This window comes from Euprymna scolopes, chromosome 27 (genome assembly GCF_053919585.1).
Source record: "Euprymna scolopes isolate OS-2025 chromosome 27, ASM5391958v1, whole genome shotgun sequence".
NCBI classification, from domain to species: domain Eukaryota; kingdom Metazoa; phylum Mollusca; class Cephalopoda; order Sepiida; family Sepiolidae; genus Euprymna; species Euprymna scolopes.
In genome coordinates, this window is record NC_136508.1 from 68445647 (window position 1) to 68463362 (window position 17716).

The following is a 17716-nucleotide window of genomic DNA, read 5'->3' on the forward strand; positions in this document are numbered from 1 at the left end:
TACTTAAAATAATTTACCTATCCTCAGACGGTTAATGTAAATCTATATATCTATAAAAGTGAACGTGTCTGTCTGTCTGTCTGTCTGTGTGTCTGTGTGTCTGTGTACATTTCCCTACGCAATAACTCTGTCAATTTTTAGTCTATAGACTCGAAATTTGAAATACCGGGTACTGAGATCTGGGAAAATCGATGTGACGGGTGTCAGCCAGAAATTTGGCTGTTAAGGGGTCAAATTTCAACGATTTGACCTTTAAGAACTCTACCAAACTCCTCCGACAATTTTGGGTCTAGACACTTGAAATTTTAGATATAGGTTCCTTGAACCTGGATCTAACTTAATAAAGTGATTTGAGCCCGAAACTATAAATTTTAAGCAGTCATAATAGGGGTCAAAGTTTTAAAAAATTAACCATTTTTTTTTGTTTTTTTGCTTTTTTTGCACAGCATACACCTCCAAACACCCGAGCAACGCCGGGCACCCCTGCTAGTCATATATAAAACAATTTAACATACTCTCGACCTGTATTGTACAACATATATGGAATAATTTCTCTTCCCACGAAGGCCACCATAATTTAAAACAAAAAAATGAAGTCAGTTTTAGAAGATGGATCATTAGGATTTCCAAATTAATGCATAAATAGATTGTCTTGGTTAATAATTAGTACCTAAATATGGAACAGAAGTCACTAAACATGAAACGAAAAACGAAACCATATGACGATAATTTATTTAAAAAAAAATTCTTGTGCTATCATGAAACAATAAGAAAAATAATGTTATATCGCATATCCCTCCAGATTTATATAAACAAAACACAAAATCAGCAGGAGGAGTGATAGTGACAACAATTGCGGTGCTCAGATGAACCCTGTTCATCGACACAAACTAAAGGGACATACCAAATGCACACAAGACCGTCAAAGCCTGTTTTTTTCTGTGTCTATATCAACAGTATAATTTGCAAGTCATCTCAGCTAGAAAAGCACTAGACAGAGCCATTCAATGTAAAAAGAATCAAGTTTGAAATATAAACATCACAGCTGATGGTTACTTTTAATGCATCTAAAACCAAGCTTTTATCTTTATATCATCAACGCTCTGATCCCAATCTGGCATCAATTGAAATGGATGGCTCTCGTCCTGGGGAGACTCCATATTTTGACAAGCTTCTGGGATTGACTTTTACTCCTGATCTGAAATGGAACATGTACATCAAATCTGTTGTCAAGGTCGCTGGAAAAATATTGGAATCCTTCTACCGCTCCAGTAGATATCTCACTGCTGATGCAATTTTCTATCTGTATAAAAGCCAAGTACGTCCAAGGATGGAGTACTGCTGCCACATCTGGCCAGGAGCTGCTAAAAACTGCTTATCCTGCCTTGGCAGAGTACAAAATAGACTTCGTAGCTTAGTGAGGGATGCCCTTTTCTCTTCCCTGCAACCTGTAATGGACCAGGATATAATACCCTAGCTCGCCACAAGAAAATAATGAAACGAATGGGATTGAAGGAAACACAGACTCAATTGATGGATAAGATAAACGTGTCGTTTATTTACTGTTGAAAGAATGTTTTAGATATATGTCCGCGCGTGTGTAACCAATGTTCGTTACGGGACTGGTGGTGTAGAAAGAAATGGAAATGTGTGTTCATCTCAAGTTCGGGTCACTATCGTTTGTTCGCGCGTGGGAAGAGAAATGAGTGTTGTAGTGGAAATTGGAATGATAGTCCAGCGTGTAGACAAAGAAGAGGATAGAGAGTTGACATTAGTTAGTAGTCAGCTACGCAAAGGCGTTCTCAGGGACCAGTAGTAGATAGAGAGATAAAGAGTGAGAACATACGGTCTGTTAGCTTTTCGCCCCACATAGTAGTAAATGGATGTGACGCACGCAGTAGGTCCGAAGACCAACCGACCAGCACGAAAGCTGGGCCGGAAAAGAAAGAGCCGCTTATTGCTCTTTGTTTTATACTTGCTTCTGGTGGTCTTTTGTGCATGTGTGTATTTCCTTAGAAAGCGGAAGTGACGTCGTCCATGTGTGCGCGTGTGTGAGTACATGTGTATACGTTAGCGTGTGTGTATATACACGTGAATGTGAGTGTATGTACGTGAGCGTGAATATATGTATGTGTGTGGATGTGGGCGCGTATGTTTGTGTGCGCGTATGTATGTGACAAGCAATATAGCTTGAAATGTGAATGTGTGTTTTTGTGAGACTAGGAAAGGCTCACACAAACCACTAGACTTCGTGGTTTAGTGGGGGATGCCCTTTTCTCTTCCATGCAACCTCTCTCCCACAGAAGAGACGTTGCGAGCCTGTCTTTGTTTTATCATTATTTCCATGGCAAGTGCTAGTCTGAGCTCCAATCTCTGGTCCCCCCTCGCTAATCTTTCACAAAAAATACCCATCTAGCTGAAACTACTGTCAATAATTTTCTCCACTCTTTATCTGTGCCTAAATCAAAACGTGGATTCCATGAACAAAGCTTTTTTCTTAGAACTGCATGCCAGTGGAACTCTCTTCCGTTTGCCTGTTTCCCACCTGACTACAATTTTGATTTAGGCACAGATAAAGAGTGGGGAAAATTATTGACAGTAGTTTCAGCCAGATGGGTGTTTCTCGTGAAAGATTGGCGAAGGGGGATGAGAGATTGGAGCTCAGACGAGCACCTACCATGGAAATAACGATAAAACAAAGACAGGCTCGCAACGTCTCTTCTGTGGGAGAGAGGTTGCAGGGAAGAGAAAAGGGCATCCCCACTAAACCACGAAGTCTATTTTGTACTCTGTCAACGCAGGATAGGCTGTTTTTAGCAGCTCCTGCCCAGATGTGGCAGCAGTACTCCATCCTTGGACGTACTTGGCTTTTATACAGATAGAGAATTGTATCATTAGTGAGATATCTTCTGGAGCGGTAGAAAGATCCCACCATTTTCCCAGTATCCTTGGCAACAGATCTGATGTACGTGTTCCATTTCAGATTAGGAGTAAAGGTCAAACCTAGAAGCTTGTCAAAACATGGAGCCTCCCCAAGATGAGAGCCATCCATTTCAATTGATGCCAGATTGGGATCAGAGCGTTGATGATGTAAAGATAGAAGCTTGGTTTTAGATGCATTAAAAGTGACCAGCCACCTCTTTCCCCACTGTACTATGCGCTCAAGATCAGAGGAGAGAGAATTAGAGAGAACTTTGTCATTTACAGCCTTTGATGTGTTACCATAGATGGTCGTGTCATCAGCATAGATGTCAACGAATGATTTAAGTATGTGTTTTGGGAGATCATTGATGTAGATCAGGAAGAGAGTTGGGCCCAGGATGGACCCCTGAGAGACTCCAGCATTAATACTGTGAGCTTCTGATTTCTGCCCATCAACCACTGCTCTTATGAACCTATCGGAGAGAAATGATTTAATGATTGAGAAAACATTTCCAGTGATACCGTAGCTGGAAATCTTGTGAAGTAAGCCCTAATGCCATACTTTATCGAAGGCCTTCGATATGTCAATAGCAATTGCCCTGGAAAAGAAGCCTTTGTCAAGAGATTCACTAATCCAATGAGATATAACCGTTAGCATATCTGCTGTAGATCTTGCAGTGCGGAAACCATATTGCATGTCACTAAGAAGGTTGTCTTATCACAGAATTTTGTCATAAATAATGAATGAAAGTTTTTTATTAACATTTCTTTTGTAATCAAAAAAATAAAACTTAATTTCATTTCATACTTACTGATTTCCGTTCCATATTTATGTAAACCGAGTTCATTTCCAGCGTCTTAACTTTGAATACTGAGTTTTTGAACTGAACCGCTTAATTGATACATACCTATATAGATTACAGGCGTTATGTTTGTGAGATTTTCATTTATATTTTGCTCTTGTGCTTTTTTTTCCATATTTATTCGTTCGTGCCATTATCTGTGTCATTTTTACCGGTGGTACTGCTATTCTTACCTAAATTCGAAAGAAATGCCTTCCTTGTCTAAGAGCAAAGTGTAGTATCTGTTCTGTCTTCATTCAGTGAAAAATATATTCTTCTAGACTGAGGCAATTTTAATTTTGTCCCAATTCAGATAATCACTTTTGGGAGCGCTGGATTTTCTCCACACAAAAAAAAAAAAACCCCCCAAAAAAACGACCTTCATTCTAACTTCACCTTATAGAACAACAAAGCCTGTTAAGAAACCTCGGAAGTTCATTGTAGAAGGAACGGTTTAAAAACTTACACCGCCGGTGAAACTAAGAAAGGTGAAACGTATTCGTAAAGAAATTAACAATATTTGATTACCACATCAATTGTCGATATGTCTGATCCGCTTGACCGCGGTGATCGAGGCGGCCGCAGTAGACGAAGGCGACGAGCTGGACGCAAAGTAAGACATTTTAATTCAATCTTTAATCTGAATTTAAAATCGAATTTTGTTTGAATTTGTTTCAAAAGACGAGGGGTGAGATTTTCAAGTCACACGTCTTTCGACGGAAAGCACTAAAGCGTTTTTGTTGAGATTTCGACTCGGCCAAACCCATTTGATTGTTTTTATTTATTTTTGAGATTTTTAATTGAAAGGAAACAAACTTATTAAACACAAAAAACATTATTGAAAGGTTTATCAGTTATTTTATTATCATGATTAAAAATATTTTCTATCATGGTAAGACAGTAGTTTCGTTTTTAAGCCCTAGTTCATCTCGTTCTAAACAAAAAAAATGTCGCGTTTCAAACTGTTTGATTGAAATAAAGGAATTTCGGAATTTGCTATGTGGTTAAGTACTGTAATTAATAACACTCGTGAGAAAGTGGACGATCATTTTATTTTATATTTATACAGTGAAACGAACCCTTACTTTGAAAACTAAAAAATATATTTGCGATTTTTTTTTTTTTTCATAATCACACGAAAAAAGATCTGTTAACTATATGTGGGGGAAAAAAAGTAAAATTATGTCTTCATTTTACGAATTCAATTTAATAAATAATTGATTTTCGTCTCTCTGATCAGAAAAATTGCAATTTTCGAAATTCCATGGAATAAGATTTTTCTTGTATAATTTGTACTCCTTGTCGAATAATTAAAAAATTTTTTTTCAAATTTGAATAAATTTTTAATAACAAAATTTTTATTTTATATATATCTTGGCGCTTCTACAGAATTTGAACTCAACAAAACAGACTTGCCGAACTAAACCTAAAAGTTGGCTTAGAGTATTAATAATAAAAACGAAAAACTGTTCGGTTCAAATTCTGTAGAAGTACTAATTAATTTGTAGATACGTTTTAAAGATAAAAAAAACACCGAATATATGTCAACCTATGTCACGGTAATATATATTGAGCGAATTTCTAACCGTATTTTGTCTAGTTTATTATTTATAACACCTTTTCCCGAACTTACCGTGTTTAAGAGAGTCGGCCACCATTTTGAATTTTCCAATACATCGGTAAACACTGCATGTTTTTCGAGCTGAATAAACATGTTGCATTGAATAAAAACACGAAAATTATATCCAGTTTGGTAGAAAAGTAACTTATCTTGCCTTTGATAACATTTATTTGTTATATATTTGTTTTTTGACAACTTTTTTTTTTCGAATCTATGTGTACAGTAATATAAACACTAACATGTTTATTCAACTCGAAATACATAGTGTTTACCGAGGTGTATCAGAACTTTTGTAGGAATTTTTGACACCCCTAACACGAAACTGCGAATAAAATACTAAAAAAAAGTGGGTTGTTTATTTTCTTTATGGATTATACTTCCAAAATAAACTATTAAAGTTTTTTTTAAAAGTAATAGAAATATTTTTTTTAAATAGTAATGAATTTTACGAACTCAATATTTTCAATTTTTAAACTTTAAAAATCTATTGATTCTATTTTTACGATATTTTCAGGGTCAATGTGAAATTTTATACTCTTTCCAATAAACTGAATATAATATTTTAGACAAACGTTTTTTTTTAATTCACGCCCCCCCTCTTTCAAGTGTCTATTAAAAAGTAAATAATTAATTTACTCACCAAAGTGGTTATATATCACAAATTGAAGAGAAAAGGTCAATAAATAATATATTCAAATTTAAAACAAAAAAAAAGAAGTGTTTTTTAGAAATTTACCTGTAAAGTCCGAAGTTTAAACCTTTAAAAAAAAAAACGTTGGTCTTTGCCCCTTTAATTGAAAAATAAAAAATTAGGGCTTGAATTACATTTTTCGAGGAGTTATAAGCTTGGAAAGACGGGGTGGAATTATTCACTATTTTTCACGAAATTTCTGACACACCTAGTTTACCGATGTATTGGAAAATTCAAAATGGCGCCCAACTCTTTCTCTAAGACGGTAAGTTTGGGAAAAGGAGTTATAAATAAAAAACCAGTCAAAATACTGTTAAAAACCCGCCGAATATATGTCAGTCTGTGTCACGGTAACATATATTGAGCGAGTTTCTAATAGTATTTTGTTTGGTTTTTTATTTATAACTCATTTTTCCAAACTTACCGCCTCAAAGAGAGTCAGCTGCCATTTAAAATTTTCCAATACATCGGTAAACACTGAATAAACATGTTACGTTAAATATAAACACTAAAAACATATCCAGTTAGGTAGAAAAGTAACTTATCTTGCCTTTGATAACATTTATTTGTTACATATTTGTTTTGTGACAACTTTTTCGAATCTATGTGTACAGTAAAACAAACTCGAAAATTTCATTTAAATCTTGCAGAGCCAAGTAGTTTTCGAGATATAAAGACTTGTAATTCACTGGCCGCCATGAACAAATCTACTTCTCTGTGACCGACACTGTCACCTGGCAGAAACAAATCCATTTTTTTTTCACAACCGAGAAATTAATACTATGCATGCGTGTAAAACAAAACAATTACGACTTTTTTTTTTCACTTTGAGTAATTTAGTAATTAATATTAAGAACGGCTTTCAAAATAACCATCCTCAACCTCCCTATGTTAAGAACAGCTTTTGGAATAAACACCCTATTGGGATGTGTCAAAAATATTTGCCCCAAATTTAACTGTGATATTCATTGTCAGCATACCCACCCGCAAATACTATTAAAAAAAAAAAAATAAATTGTGTGTAGGGGAGGGGGGGTCAGTGTCAGTTGCAGAAAAGTGAAGTTGTTTATCGCGTGTGTACAAACATGGCGGCCAGTGAATTACAGTGCATAATACAGGTCTTTATATCTCAAAAACTACTTGTCTCTGCAAAATTTGGTGCTAGTGCAAGGGCACTTACTGATCCGTGCTATTTTTTTAAATCGTATTTCCAAGTATGATTAAAGTTTTATAATGTTTTTTTTATTCAATTGTAAGGTTAAAGTATAGAATAGGTACAAAACACCCTCCCCTCCTCATGTTAAGAATGGCTTTTTAAATAATAATATTATTTCAGGACGGATCAATAAGTGCACTAGTACCCAAGATTTAAATTATATTTTCTTATTCAGCATAGTCGAAAACCTTAAGAAGTTGTAATTTTAAAGAAAATTGTGGTGGTGGACGTAATGTAAAAATTTATCAAAGTTATTCATAGTTAAAAGTAATTTTTACGGAAAATTTGTAAAATTACATTTTTCTTAGATGTTGAAATATAAACAGTCTTAATTTACACGCAAGGGACATAACTCTGGAAGAATATTTTAGATTACTTGTTCATGGCTGCAATATTTGTTGTTTATAGCAATAGACTTTTTTCTTTTTTTTTTTTTTTTACTAAATACGATAGCTGTTTATTCTATTTGATGACTTTTCGTAATTCTTTGATATATTACTATTTTTAACATGACAATTAAGTACATAATATTACTTTCGCTTAAAACAATGTTTGAAAAATCGATTTTTTGACTATCATAAACAACCATCAAAATTTATTATTGTTATTATGTCTTAAGAAATATATCGATGAAACATAACCTTTAGCTTGTTTAGGTTACTGATACAAAATATATTTTTTTTTTTTTTTTTTTTTTTTTTTTTACAAAGGAATCACCACTTGTTAAGGCCCAGAGGCCACTCGAGGATAAGGATTAAAGAGTGTACAGTAGTCAAACGGACAATATCATAGTAATCTTTAGAAGTGTAAATTTGGTAAATTGGATTACTTAAGGCTCATCAAGAACTTGTTTACGACGACCATACAACAAAATCAGAATTTTCGATAATTAAAAAAAAATATTCCGAATGCCAGCTTAAGCAACTCATCAAGTTTGAGATTATAAAAATAAGGGGGGGGGGGTTCTTAATTTTTTTTAAGTACTTTCTCTCCACACCCCACTCCACAACCGGTGTCAAGACCAGATAATCCTACCCCCCTCCTCTAAAAGTTTTAATTTATATGGCAGAGGTAGGGCGTTTCTTTTTCTTTAATTTTTTTGGGGATGTTGATTGTTGAGTTTATGGCTAGATTTCTTGATTTTTGCTTATCCCTCTCCCATGGCAGGATGATCCGACAAAAGGGTAGGAAAATGGGATTTGAAAAGCCAACACTCTAGAAAAAGAGGGCTCTGGCTTGTAAAAAAAAAAAAAATTGACTGAGCGACCCAATCAGCATCCCCCAGTGTGGGCGCTTCAGGCAATTAGCAATAAACTACCACCCCTTTTTTTAAAGAGTAAGAAGGTATCAAGGCCGCCAACCCCCAATATTTCCTCCTGTATCAGAAAACACGCTATGTGACATACGTATATCTGTATGTGATGTTGCCAAGCTAATCAAAAACCTTGATTCCAGTAAAGCAACTGGCCCTGACGGTATTCCAATTATAGTACTCAAAAAACTTCAACCTGAACTAGCGCCCATACTTGCAAAACTGTTTAAACTTTGTCTTAAGGAGAATAGTTTCCCATCTCCCTGGAAAATTTCATCAGTATGCCCTGTATTTAAGAATTCAGGTGATCGCTCACCCCCCTCTCAGTACAGGCCAATAAGTCTCCTGTGCGTCATGAGTAAGTTGCTGGAATCTGTGTTAAATACAGAAGTAATCAACCATCTCAACAAAAATAACCTTCTTAGTGACACTCAATATGGTTTCTGTTCTGCTAGATCTACAGCAGATGTGCTTACAGTTATATCTCATAGGATTAGCAAATCTCTCGACGGAGGCAACCTTTCTAGGGCAATTGCTCTTGACATATCTAAGGCCTTTGATAGGGTATGGCATAAAGGTTTACTTCATAAGATCTCTAGCTATGGTATAGCTGGAAATGTCTTCTCAATTATTAAATCATTTCTTTCTGATAGGTTCATAAGAGTAGTAGTTGATGGGCAAAAATCAGAAGCTCACAGTATTAATGCCGGTGTCCCTCAGGGGTCCATCCTGGGCCCAACTCTCTTCCTGATCTACATTAATGATCTTCCAAATCACATCCTTACATCATTTGTAGACATTTATGCTGACGACACTACCATTTATAGTAGCACATCTAAGACAGTAAACGACCAAGTTCTCTCCAATTCTCTCTCCTCTGATCTTGAGCACGTAGTACAATGGGGTAAGGAGTGGCTGGTTACTTTTAATGCATCTAAAACCAAGCTTCTCTCTTTACATCATCAACATTCTGATCCACATCTGGCATCAATTGAAATGAATGGCTCTCGTCTTCAGGAGGCCTCAAGTTTTGACAAGCTTCTGGGCTTGACCATTACTCCTGATCTTAAATGGAACACGTACATCAAATCTGTTGCCAAGGCCGCTGGAAAAATGGTGGGATCTTTCTATCGATCCGGTAGATATCTCACTGCTGATGCTATTCTCTATCTATATAAGAGCCAGGTACGTCCAAGGATGGAATACTGTTGCCACATCTGGGCAGGAGCTGCTTGAAAGGACTTGTCCTGCCTTGATAGAGTTCAAAATAGACTTCGTAGCCTCGTAGGAGATGTCCTTTTCTCTTCCTTGCAACCTCTATCTCACAGAAGAGATGTTGCGAGTTTGTCTCTGATGTATCGTTATTTTCATGGAAAGTGTTCGACTGAGCTTCAATCTATGGTACCCCCTCGCCAAACTTTCACAAGAAACACTCGTCTAGCTGTAAACACTATCAATAATTCCCCCCACTCTTTATCTGTGCCTAAACCTAAACGTAGATTCCATGAACAAAGCTTCTTTCTTAGAACTGCACGCCTGTGGAATTGTCTTCCGTTTTCCTGCTTTCCGGCTGACTACAATATGGTTGTCTTCAAGTCTAACGTAAATAAGTTCTTGATGAGCCGTTCCATATAAGTTATCAAATTTACCAAATTTTCATTACTAATGATTACTATATTGTCCAATTTCTACTGTACACTCTTTAACCCTTATCCTTGAGTGGCTTCTTGGCCTTGATAATGTGGTGATGCCTATGTAAAAAAAAAAAGGGGGGGGGTAAAGTCTGGGAAAGTGTACCTCCTAGAACTGCACAGGACCGGGACCATACCTCAACCAACAGAACTGATTAATCCCAAACAAATAAATCTTGTCTTACCCTCAACCGTTTTCTTAAAAACATGTAGCGTTTTCTAGATCGTAATAATTAGTTAATACCATTAATCAGTGTTAGTGCTCCATAGTGGCTGTTGATGCTTAATATTAGTCGAGTTTTCATTAATTAAGAATAATAGGAAATCTAAACGCAGTTTCTATGAACATAGCTTCTTTTCTAGAACTGCCCACCTATTGAACACCAGGACTCTACGGACAAATTTATCTTTAGTTGACCTTTGACAACTAAAATATTTTTGTTTACTAGCCAAATAAAATAAGTTACTAGCCAAATCCACATGATTTATGACGAGTATGTACATCATAAACATTTTTTTGTATTTTTTTTTTTTAATAAGTGTAATTCTAAATATACGCTGAATTTTATGTTGGTACTTGAACGTATAAACATTCAAATTTTCTATGTTTTTTAAACAGCTTTTGCTAAAAAGAAGTATATTGTTTTGTTAAAGCTTTTATTGTTTAAATAATTTGACTTTGCTCGTTTTATTTTAAAAAAAAAAAATTGAAAAGATATTTTTGACTCAGTAGTGAGCTTTGCAAGAGTGTCATTGAAAGAAATACAATCGCCAAAATATAAGCATTTCGCTATTTCTAGTCGCCACTTTGAAAAATCACTCGCAAATGCAACTGTTCACTCGCAATGACCCCTGTTCCACTGGCCTGCTTCTCGGCTGATTACAATATGGTAGCCTTTAAGTCCAATTTAAACAAGTTCTTGTTGAGCCGTCCCCTTAAATGATCTGAATTCTACCCAATTTGGACCATTAACGATTACTACACTACCACCTTATATTCATTAACTGTTATCCTCGAGTGGCCTTCAGGTCTTGATAAATAGTAACTCCCAAGTAAAAAAAAAAAAAAATAATGAAAGGATATCCATTTCATAACCAATGCTTTGGATAGGTATTACAATGAGAATTCATTTTTAATTTAAGGGCTCCGCTTTTAAAATTTCTTGTTTGCTTTTATATATATATATATATATATATATATATATATATATATACACAGTAGAACCCCCAGGATACAGTGGCCCTAGGATACGTGTTTTTTTTTTTTTTTTCAGGTTACGATTTGGAATACAATGTTTTTTCCATATTTCCGTATTCGGTTACGATTTGGAATACAATGTTTTTTTGGTATTTGCTTGCCTTATAATAATATTATTTATAATGTTATTTGATTATATACATGTGTATTACATGCTGTACTGTATTTTGTTACTAAATTTTTAATGCCATATTCCAGGGTTCTAATATATAATTTTTTTTTTTTTTTTAAGGATTTCAACCAGGAACGGAGTGATCGAGAATTTCAAGATACTGGAAGCCTTGGCTCATTGATTTCTAAGACGCCAATCATTTTAGCTAAGCCACATTCGACAGACCTGGTAAGCTGTTTTTTCACGTGTCACATTTTTTATCATTTCTCAATTTGATTCGAAAAGTCTGAAAACGTACTTGTTTATGTCTTTATGGTAAATAAATAATTTATTTTAAAGAAAAGCAAAAATGAACCATGTGGTAAATATATAATCTAGTTTAAAGAAAAACAAAAAACAACCATACAGTAAATAAATAATTTTTTTAAGAAGGAAAAAACAAAATATACCATTTTTGGTTTTCTTAAATTTCTTATAATTCATATATGAAACTATTTCAAAATGTGCCAATATATTATTTCATTAATTTTATCACATAACCACTGAAACAGATATTAACAACATCTGTACTAACACCCCAACTGACTAGTGTATACAAGTGATTTTTATGTCACTTATTGAATGTAAAATAAAATGATTTAAAAAAAAAAATTGTTTGGAAAGGCCCATTAAACTGACAGTTAGTTTATTCATAATAGTAAATAAATAATTTATTTTAAAGAAAAACAAAAATAAACCATATCGTTTTTTAACTTTCTTAAATTTCTAATAATAATAAACAATTTTTTTTTTCTCAGCACAACAGTTTGCTATTAAATTAAAAAAAAAAAAATGGATGAAACTAAATTGAATGTTTGTACTTTAGGAATTGTGGGAATTTTTGAAACAACAATATATTTATTTTCTGTACTGAAATGCCTAGAGCTACAAAATCAGACTGAAGATACTGACTTTCTGACCTAAATGTACTAAACATTCTTGTTTATTTTCCCCTTTGTAAAACTCAAGCATGTTCTGCAGAGTCCAAAAGAATTTTCCTATACCCCCCCCTCTAAAAAAAAAAAAACACTAACCAAACACCATAAATAAATATTTAAAGATACCAAGAACTTTGAAGCAACCTTTTTCTAAAATGACTGGATTTTGCATTAAATAATCTGAAAGGGGTTGATATGCCATAAAACAAAACCATTATTCGTAGACATTTATGCAGACAACAGCATAATCTATGCAACATTTCAAAGGCCGACAATGACCAAGATCTTGCTGATTCTCTCTCTTCTGATTTTGTGCAATGGAAAAAAAGGTGGCTGGTTAATTTTAATGCATTGAAAACCAAGCTTCTCTCTTTTCATCTTTTCATCATAATCCCTCTGACCCCTATCTGGCCCCAATGGCTCTCGTCTTGGGAAAGCATCATGCCTTAAGTTTCTGAGACTGATCTTTACTTCGAATCTGAAATGGAACACGTACATCAAATCTGTTGCCAATATCACTGGGAAAATGCTTAAATCGTTGTACCGCTCAAGTAGGTATCTCACTGCCTATGCAATTCTCTATCTGTATAAGAGCCAAATACATCCTAAAATGGAATACTGTTGCCACATCTGGGCAGGAGCTGCTCGGCGTGCCTTGTCTTGATAGAGTTCAAAACTGGCTTTGAAAGCTAGTAAGTGATGCCTTTTTTTCTTCCTGCAACCTCTTTCCCACAGCCTGTCTTTGCTCTATCGTTATTTTTTATGGCAAGTGCTTGTCTGAGCTCCAATCTGCCAAAATTTCACAAAACACTCGATTATCTACAACCACTATCAACAATTTCCTCCACTCTATCTGTGCCTAAATCTAAACGCAGATTCTATGAACAAAGTTTCTTTCCTAGAAATGCCTGCCTGTAGAACACTTTTCCTCTGGCCTGCTTCCTGGCTGATTACAATATGGTAGTGTTTATGTTCAATGTAAACAAGTTATTGTTGAGCCGTCCTCTTAAATAATTCAAATTCTACCCAGCTTACACCATTGAGGATTACTACACTACATATATATATTATGTTCATTAACTCTTATCCTCAAGTGGTTTTTGGGCCTTGATAAGTGGTGACACCCTTGTAAAAAAAAATAAATAAAAAATTGATTTTTGCTATAAAAGTAAATGAAAATGAATTAAACTTAATGTTTATACATGAATCATGGAAGTTAAAAAAACAAGTGAAGCATGCATAGTCCCCCGTGGAGTGCACAGTGAACAAGGTATAAAAAAAAATAACTAAGTTCAGCATTTGCCCCCCACCTCCACCCTTTAGCCCCAAAAGTCCCCAGGGGATGTCAAGTCCCGGTGAAAATGAACAAACAGTGCAGTTTTAGGTCTTAACATGTAAATTTGAGTTCTGCACCATGCAAAAAAGAAATTCCATCATTTGCCCCTCCCCACCCCACCCTCCCTCATTTAGCCCCAAACATCCCCAAGGCCTTAAGATATTTAAATTTGAGTTCAGCACCATGCAAAACTGCTAAATAGACATGCACAGAAAATTTTGGACAAATATTGTAATATAGCCCCAAAAATGGAGTGTTTTTATTAGCCTTAAAAGAGCCGTATAGGTATCATTTTCGGTTAAGGCATCTATTTCTTTTTTCATGGCAATTTTCCATTCATCACAATGTTCTGAATTAATTGCTTCGTTGAAGCTTTTGGGCGCATTTTCCATTGAATAGCAATAGTCGATTTGATAATCCTTTATATTGTCGACCACAAAAAAATCGGGTCGTCTTCTATTTCTTTTGGGATATCTTTCGACTTTATCATCATCATCATGGACACTCTCGTCTCCGTCATTTTTATTGTTTTCGTTTGTTCTAATTATTTGAGGTAATATAATTCCATCCTCTTCATATGATGGGTTTTCGTCTGTAAAATTAAACGTGTCTGTGAATTTTACACACCGGATTCTTTTTATTTTATTTTTTCGGGAAAAAATATTAAATTGGCTGGACTGTTTTGATCGTATCCAAGAAATATACCTCTGTCGGCTTTAATATTCAATTTACTCTTTTTCTCTATATATGCGAAGCAAGTTGAACCAAATATATGCATTCTGCTTAAATTTGTTTTTTTACCGCAGAAAGATTCATATGGAGTTTTAGATAGTGTTTTGTTAAAGCACCTGTTGCGTATATAGGCTGCCGCCATAAGTGCATACGTCCAGAGGTTTTTATGGAGTTTTGATTCAATGAGTAGGCATCTTGCCATTTCAAAAAATGTCCGCCACGCACGTTCAGCAGTCCCGTTTTGGTGTAGCGATCTAGGAGCTGATGTTTCATGCCTGATATGATGGTTAATTAGTAAAAGTTCAAAGTCTTTATTGGTGAATTCCGTACCGTTGTCAGAGCGAATACACTTGATTTCACCGTAGGGGGCCATGTCGGCTAGATATTTCTTAGTTGCTAGCAGGGTATCAGATTTGTTCTTTAAAAAGTAAACCATTATTAAACCTGAATGGTCATCTATGAAATTCAACACATATCTATAATGTTCTCTGGCCATCGGTTCTACGGGACCGTTCAAGTCACAATGCACCATTGATAGGATTTTTTTGCCTTTTTGTCTGGTATCTTGTTTTGATAGTTTGTCATTTTCCCTTGCGTACAGACGTCGCAGTTGAAAGTTTTTGATGTTTGTATTTGCATTCCATCAACTACAGTCGGCAACTTTTTGATATCAGGAATATTGCAGTGTCCAAGAATTTTATGCCATGTCTGTAGATCATGGCAGGCGGTTTTTGATGGGGCTACGCTATTTAAATAATATCGTCTTCCATTTTCTTTAATGTCGAATACAGTTCCATTCGGGTATACCAGTTTTGATTTATTGGGGCTAAAGTTTATATTTGCACCTTGTTTTGTGGCAGCTTGTACAGAAAATATTTTGTTTAAATTTTGGGATTAGAAGAGCGTTTTCTAGAATACAGAAACACAGTTCACCTTTATTGTTCTTTAGCGAGATTTTCACATTGCCTCTTTTCAAAACGATATCATTGACTCGACTCCCGTCAGCTAGTTCTACAAAATGATTTTGTGGCTTAAAGTTGGGTTCAAAATTGATAAAATCAGATTCCTTTGTAATCACATGTGCCGTGGCCCCACAATCGACAAGAAAAATCCAAGAAAATCCGTTCTGTTACTTTTTTTACTCATATCATGCTTACTGTTTGTGCTAAATTTAAAAAAATTCCAAGGCGTAATTATTGAGAAAAGTGCGGACAGACGAACGGACAAGGATGAATTGATAGGTCCACCCTCCTTTTGTCAGGGGACCAAAAAAGAAATATTTATTTTCTCATCTAAAATGATTCAACTGCATTCACTATTGTATAGAAAGAGTACCAGCAGCCAACAACTAGCTATAGTGTGGAATTTCTGAGAAGAGGAAGTTGAGTAGCAATGGGAAGCAACTGGATGAAAGTCAAGAATCGTATAAGATTGAGATTTGCTTCTTGATTGTCTGTCTTTCTATTGAGAAACTTCTTGGGTAGATTGAATTGGCTTTCTCCTTTGCACACACAAAGATAAACACAAATCTATGAATAAATTTCCCCTCAACTTTTGGAAAATTATCGAAAATAATTGGTACTTTGTAATTAACAGAACAAAAAAAGGGGCTTAGAAAAACTATGCACAAATAAATGTTACTGAAGGCAAGATAAGTTATTCTTTTACCTATTTGGACAATTTTTTTTTTTTTTTTTTTTTTTTTTAAACTTATTTGAAAGCATTTTTTACTTTAATCAAAAACTGATATCAAAGACATGTTAGAATTTAAAAAAAAAGGGGGGGAAGCTTGTTGCATAGTAGGGGTTCATATTAAAGAGATAACGGGGTGTTCATATTGGGGCACATATATAAACGGGACTCATGTAATACAGACATAATGATAGTGATGATAATGAGGGAGAGAAGACATTTATATATATTACAATTATCTTAACACAGAGGAGAGGAAACATTCATAGACATTACTTGTGGTGGAGGAGATGGAACACATAACTTGGAAGGGGTTACACAAAGTTCATTATAAGATGATAAACACAATTACCTTTCATTCGTGATGAAGGATGTGACACAAGACAACAGTTACAAATAATGATGACTTCTTTATTCATCTGATCAACTGGTCGATTGATGTCAGGAATTCAAAGGGTATGGCTACATTGGTTTACTCCTCTCCCCTCGTCTCCAAGGGCTCTGACTCCAACTCATAAGCTGACCAACTCTCCCTGACTGACTGGTTAAAATCCGAACCCATAATATGGAGAAATGTCCTTTGTCTATGACGTCAGAAGTGTGTTTTTCAAACGTGACCAATTTCACGTGGCTTTACATATGTTTGCCCAACACACTTTTGGCAAACAAAAGAATCCTCAATATATAACTAACCTATTTTAAACAATATAATTTAATTTGCATTGTTCATTCTTTTAGCTGACATTTTTAATATTCAGATTTCTAAAAGAATTAACAATAGACTTAATTTCTACCATTCCATTTCTTAATTTTGCCTACGGGGTTCGATTCTAGGCTAATCTCATTTTCACTTATCTAATATTCTTCTTATTTACATGGGAAATGGGGCAGTCCTTCTCTGTAACAAGTTGATGGCAGGTAACCACGAGAACCTTGAGAATGATCCAAAAATTAGAAATAAAACAGAAACATAGAAAATAGTTTGGTTGAACATAAACTTTTCACTCAATTTGTAACAGTTATCGTTGTGCTTTTCTTTAATTTTTTATTTTTAGATGATAATGGAAAAATACTAGAATAGTCCCATCACTAATATCTATATCTATATATCTATAAAAGTGAAATTGTCTCTGTACATTTCCCTACCAAACTACTCTGTCAATTTTCAGTCTACAGACTCGAGATTTGGGAAAATCTTTTTAATCGGATTTTGGCCACAAATTTCGCTGTCAAGGGGTCAAAGTTCAACAATTTGACCGTTGAAAACTCTACCAAATTCCTCCGCTAATTTTGGGTCTAAACATTTAAAATTTT

At 34.9% G+C, this 17716-nt stretch overlaps 1 protein-coding gene across 1 annotated transcript in view; it reads left to right on the top strand.

Annotated features, from left to right (window-relative positions):
- The first annotated feature begins 4217 nt into the window (after nt 1-4217).
- The window catches only part of LOC145248895 (nonsense-mediated mRNA decay factor SMG9-like), a 66549-nt gene continuing 53050 nt past the window's right edge, over nt 4218-17716 (top strand). The window contains exons 1-2 of the mRNA XM_080110666.1: nt 4218-4377; nt 11786-11893. Coding sequence (XP_079966792.1) covers nt 4309-4377; nt 11786-11893 — 177 coding nt within the window. The 5' untranslated portion in view covers nt 4218-4308. The remainder of the gene's footprint in view (nt 4378-11785; nt 11894-17716) is intronic.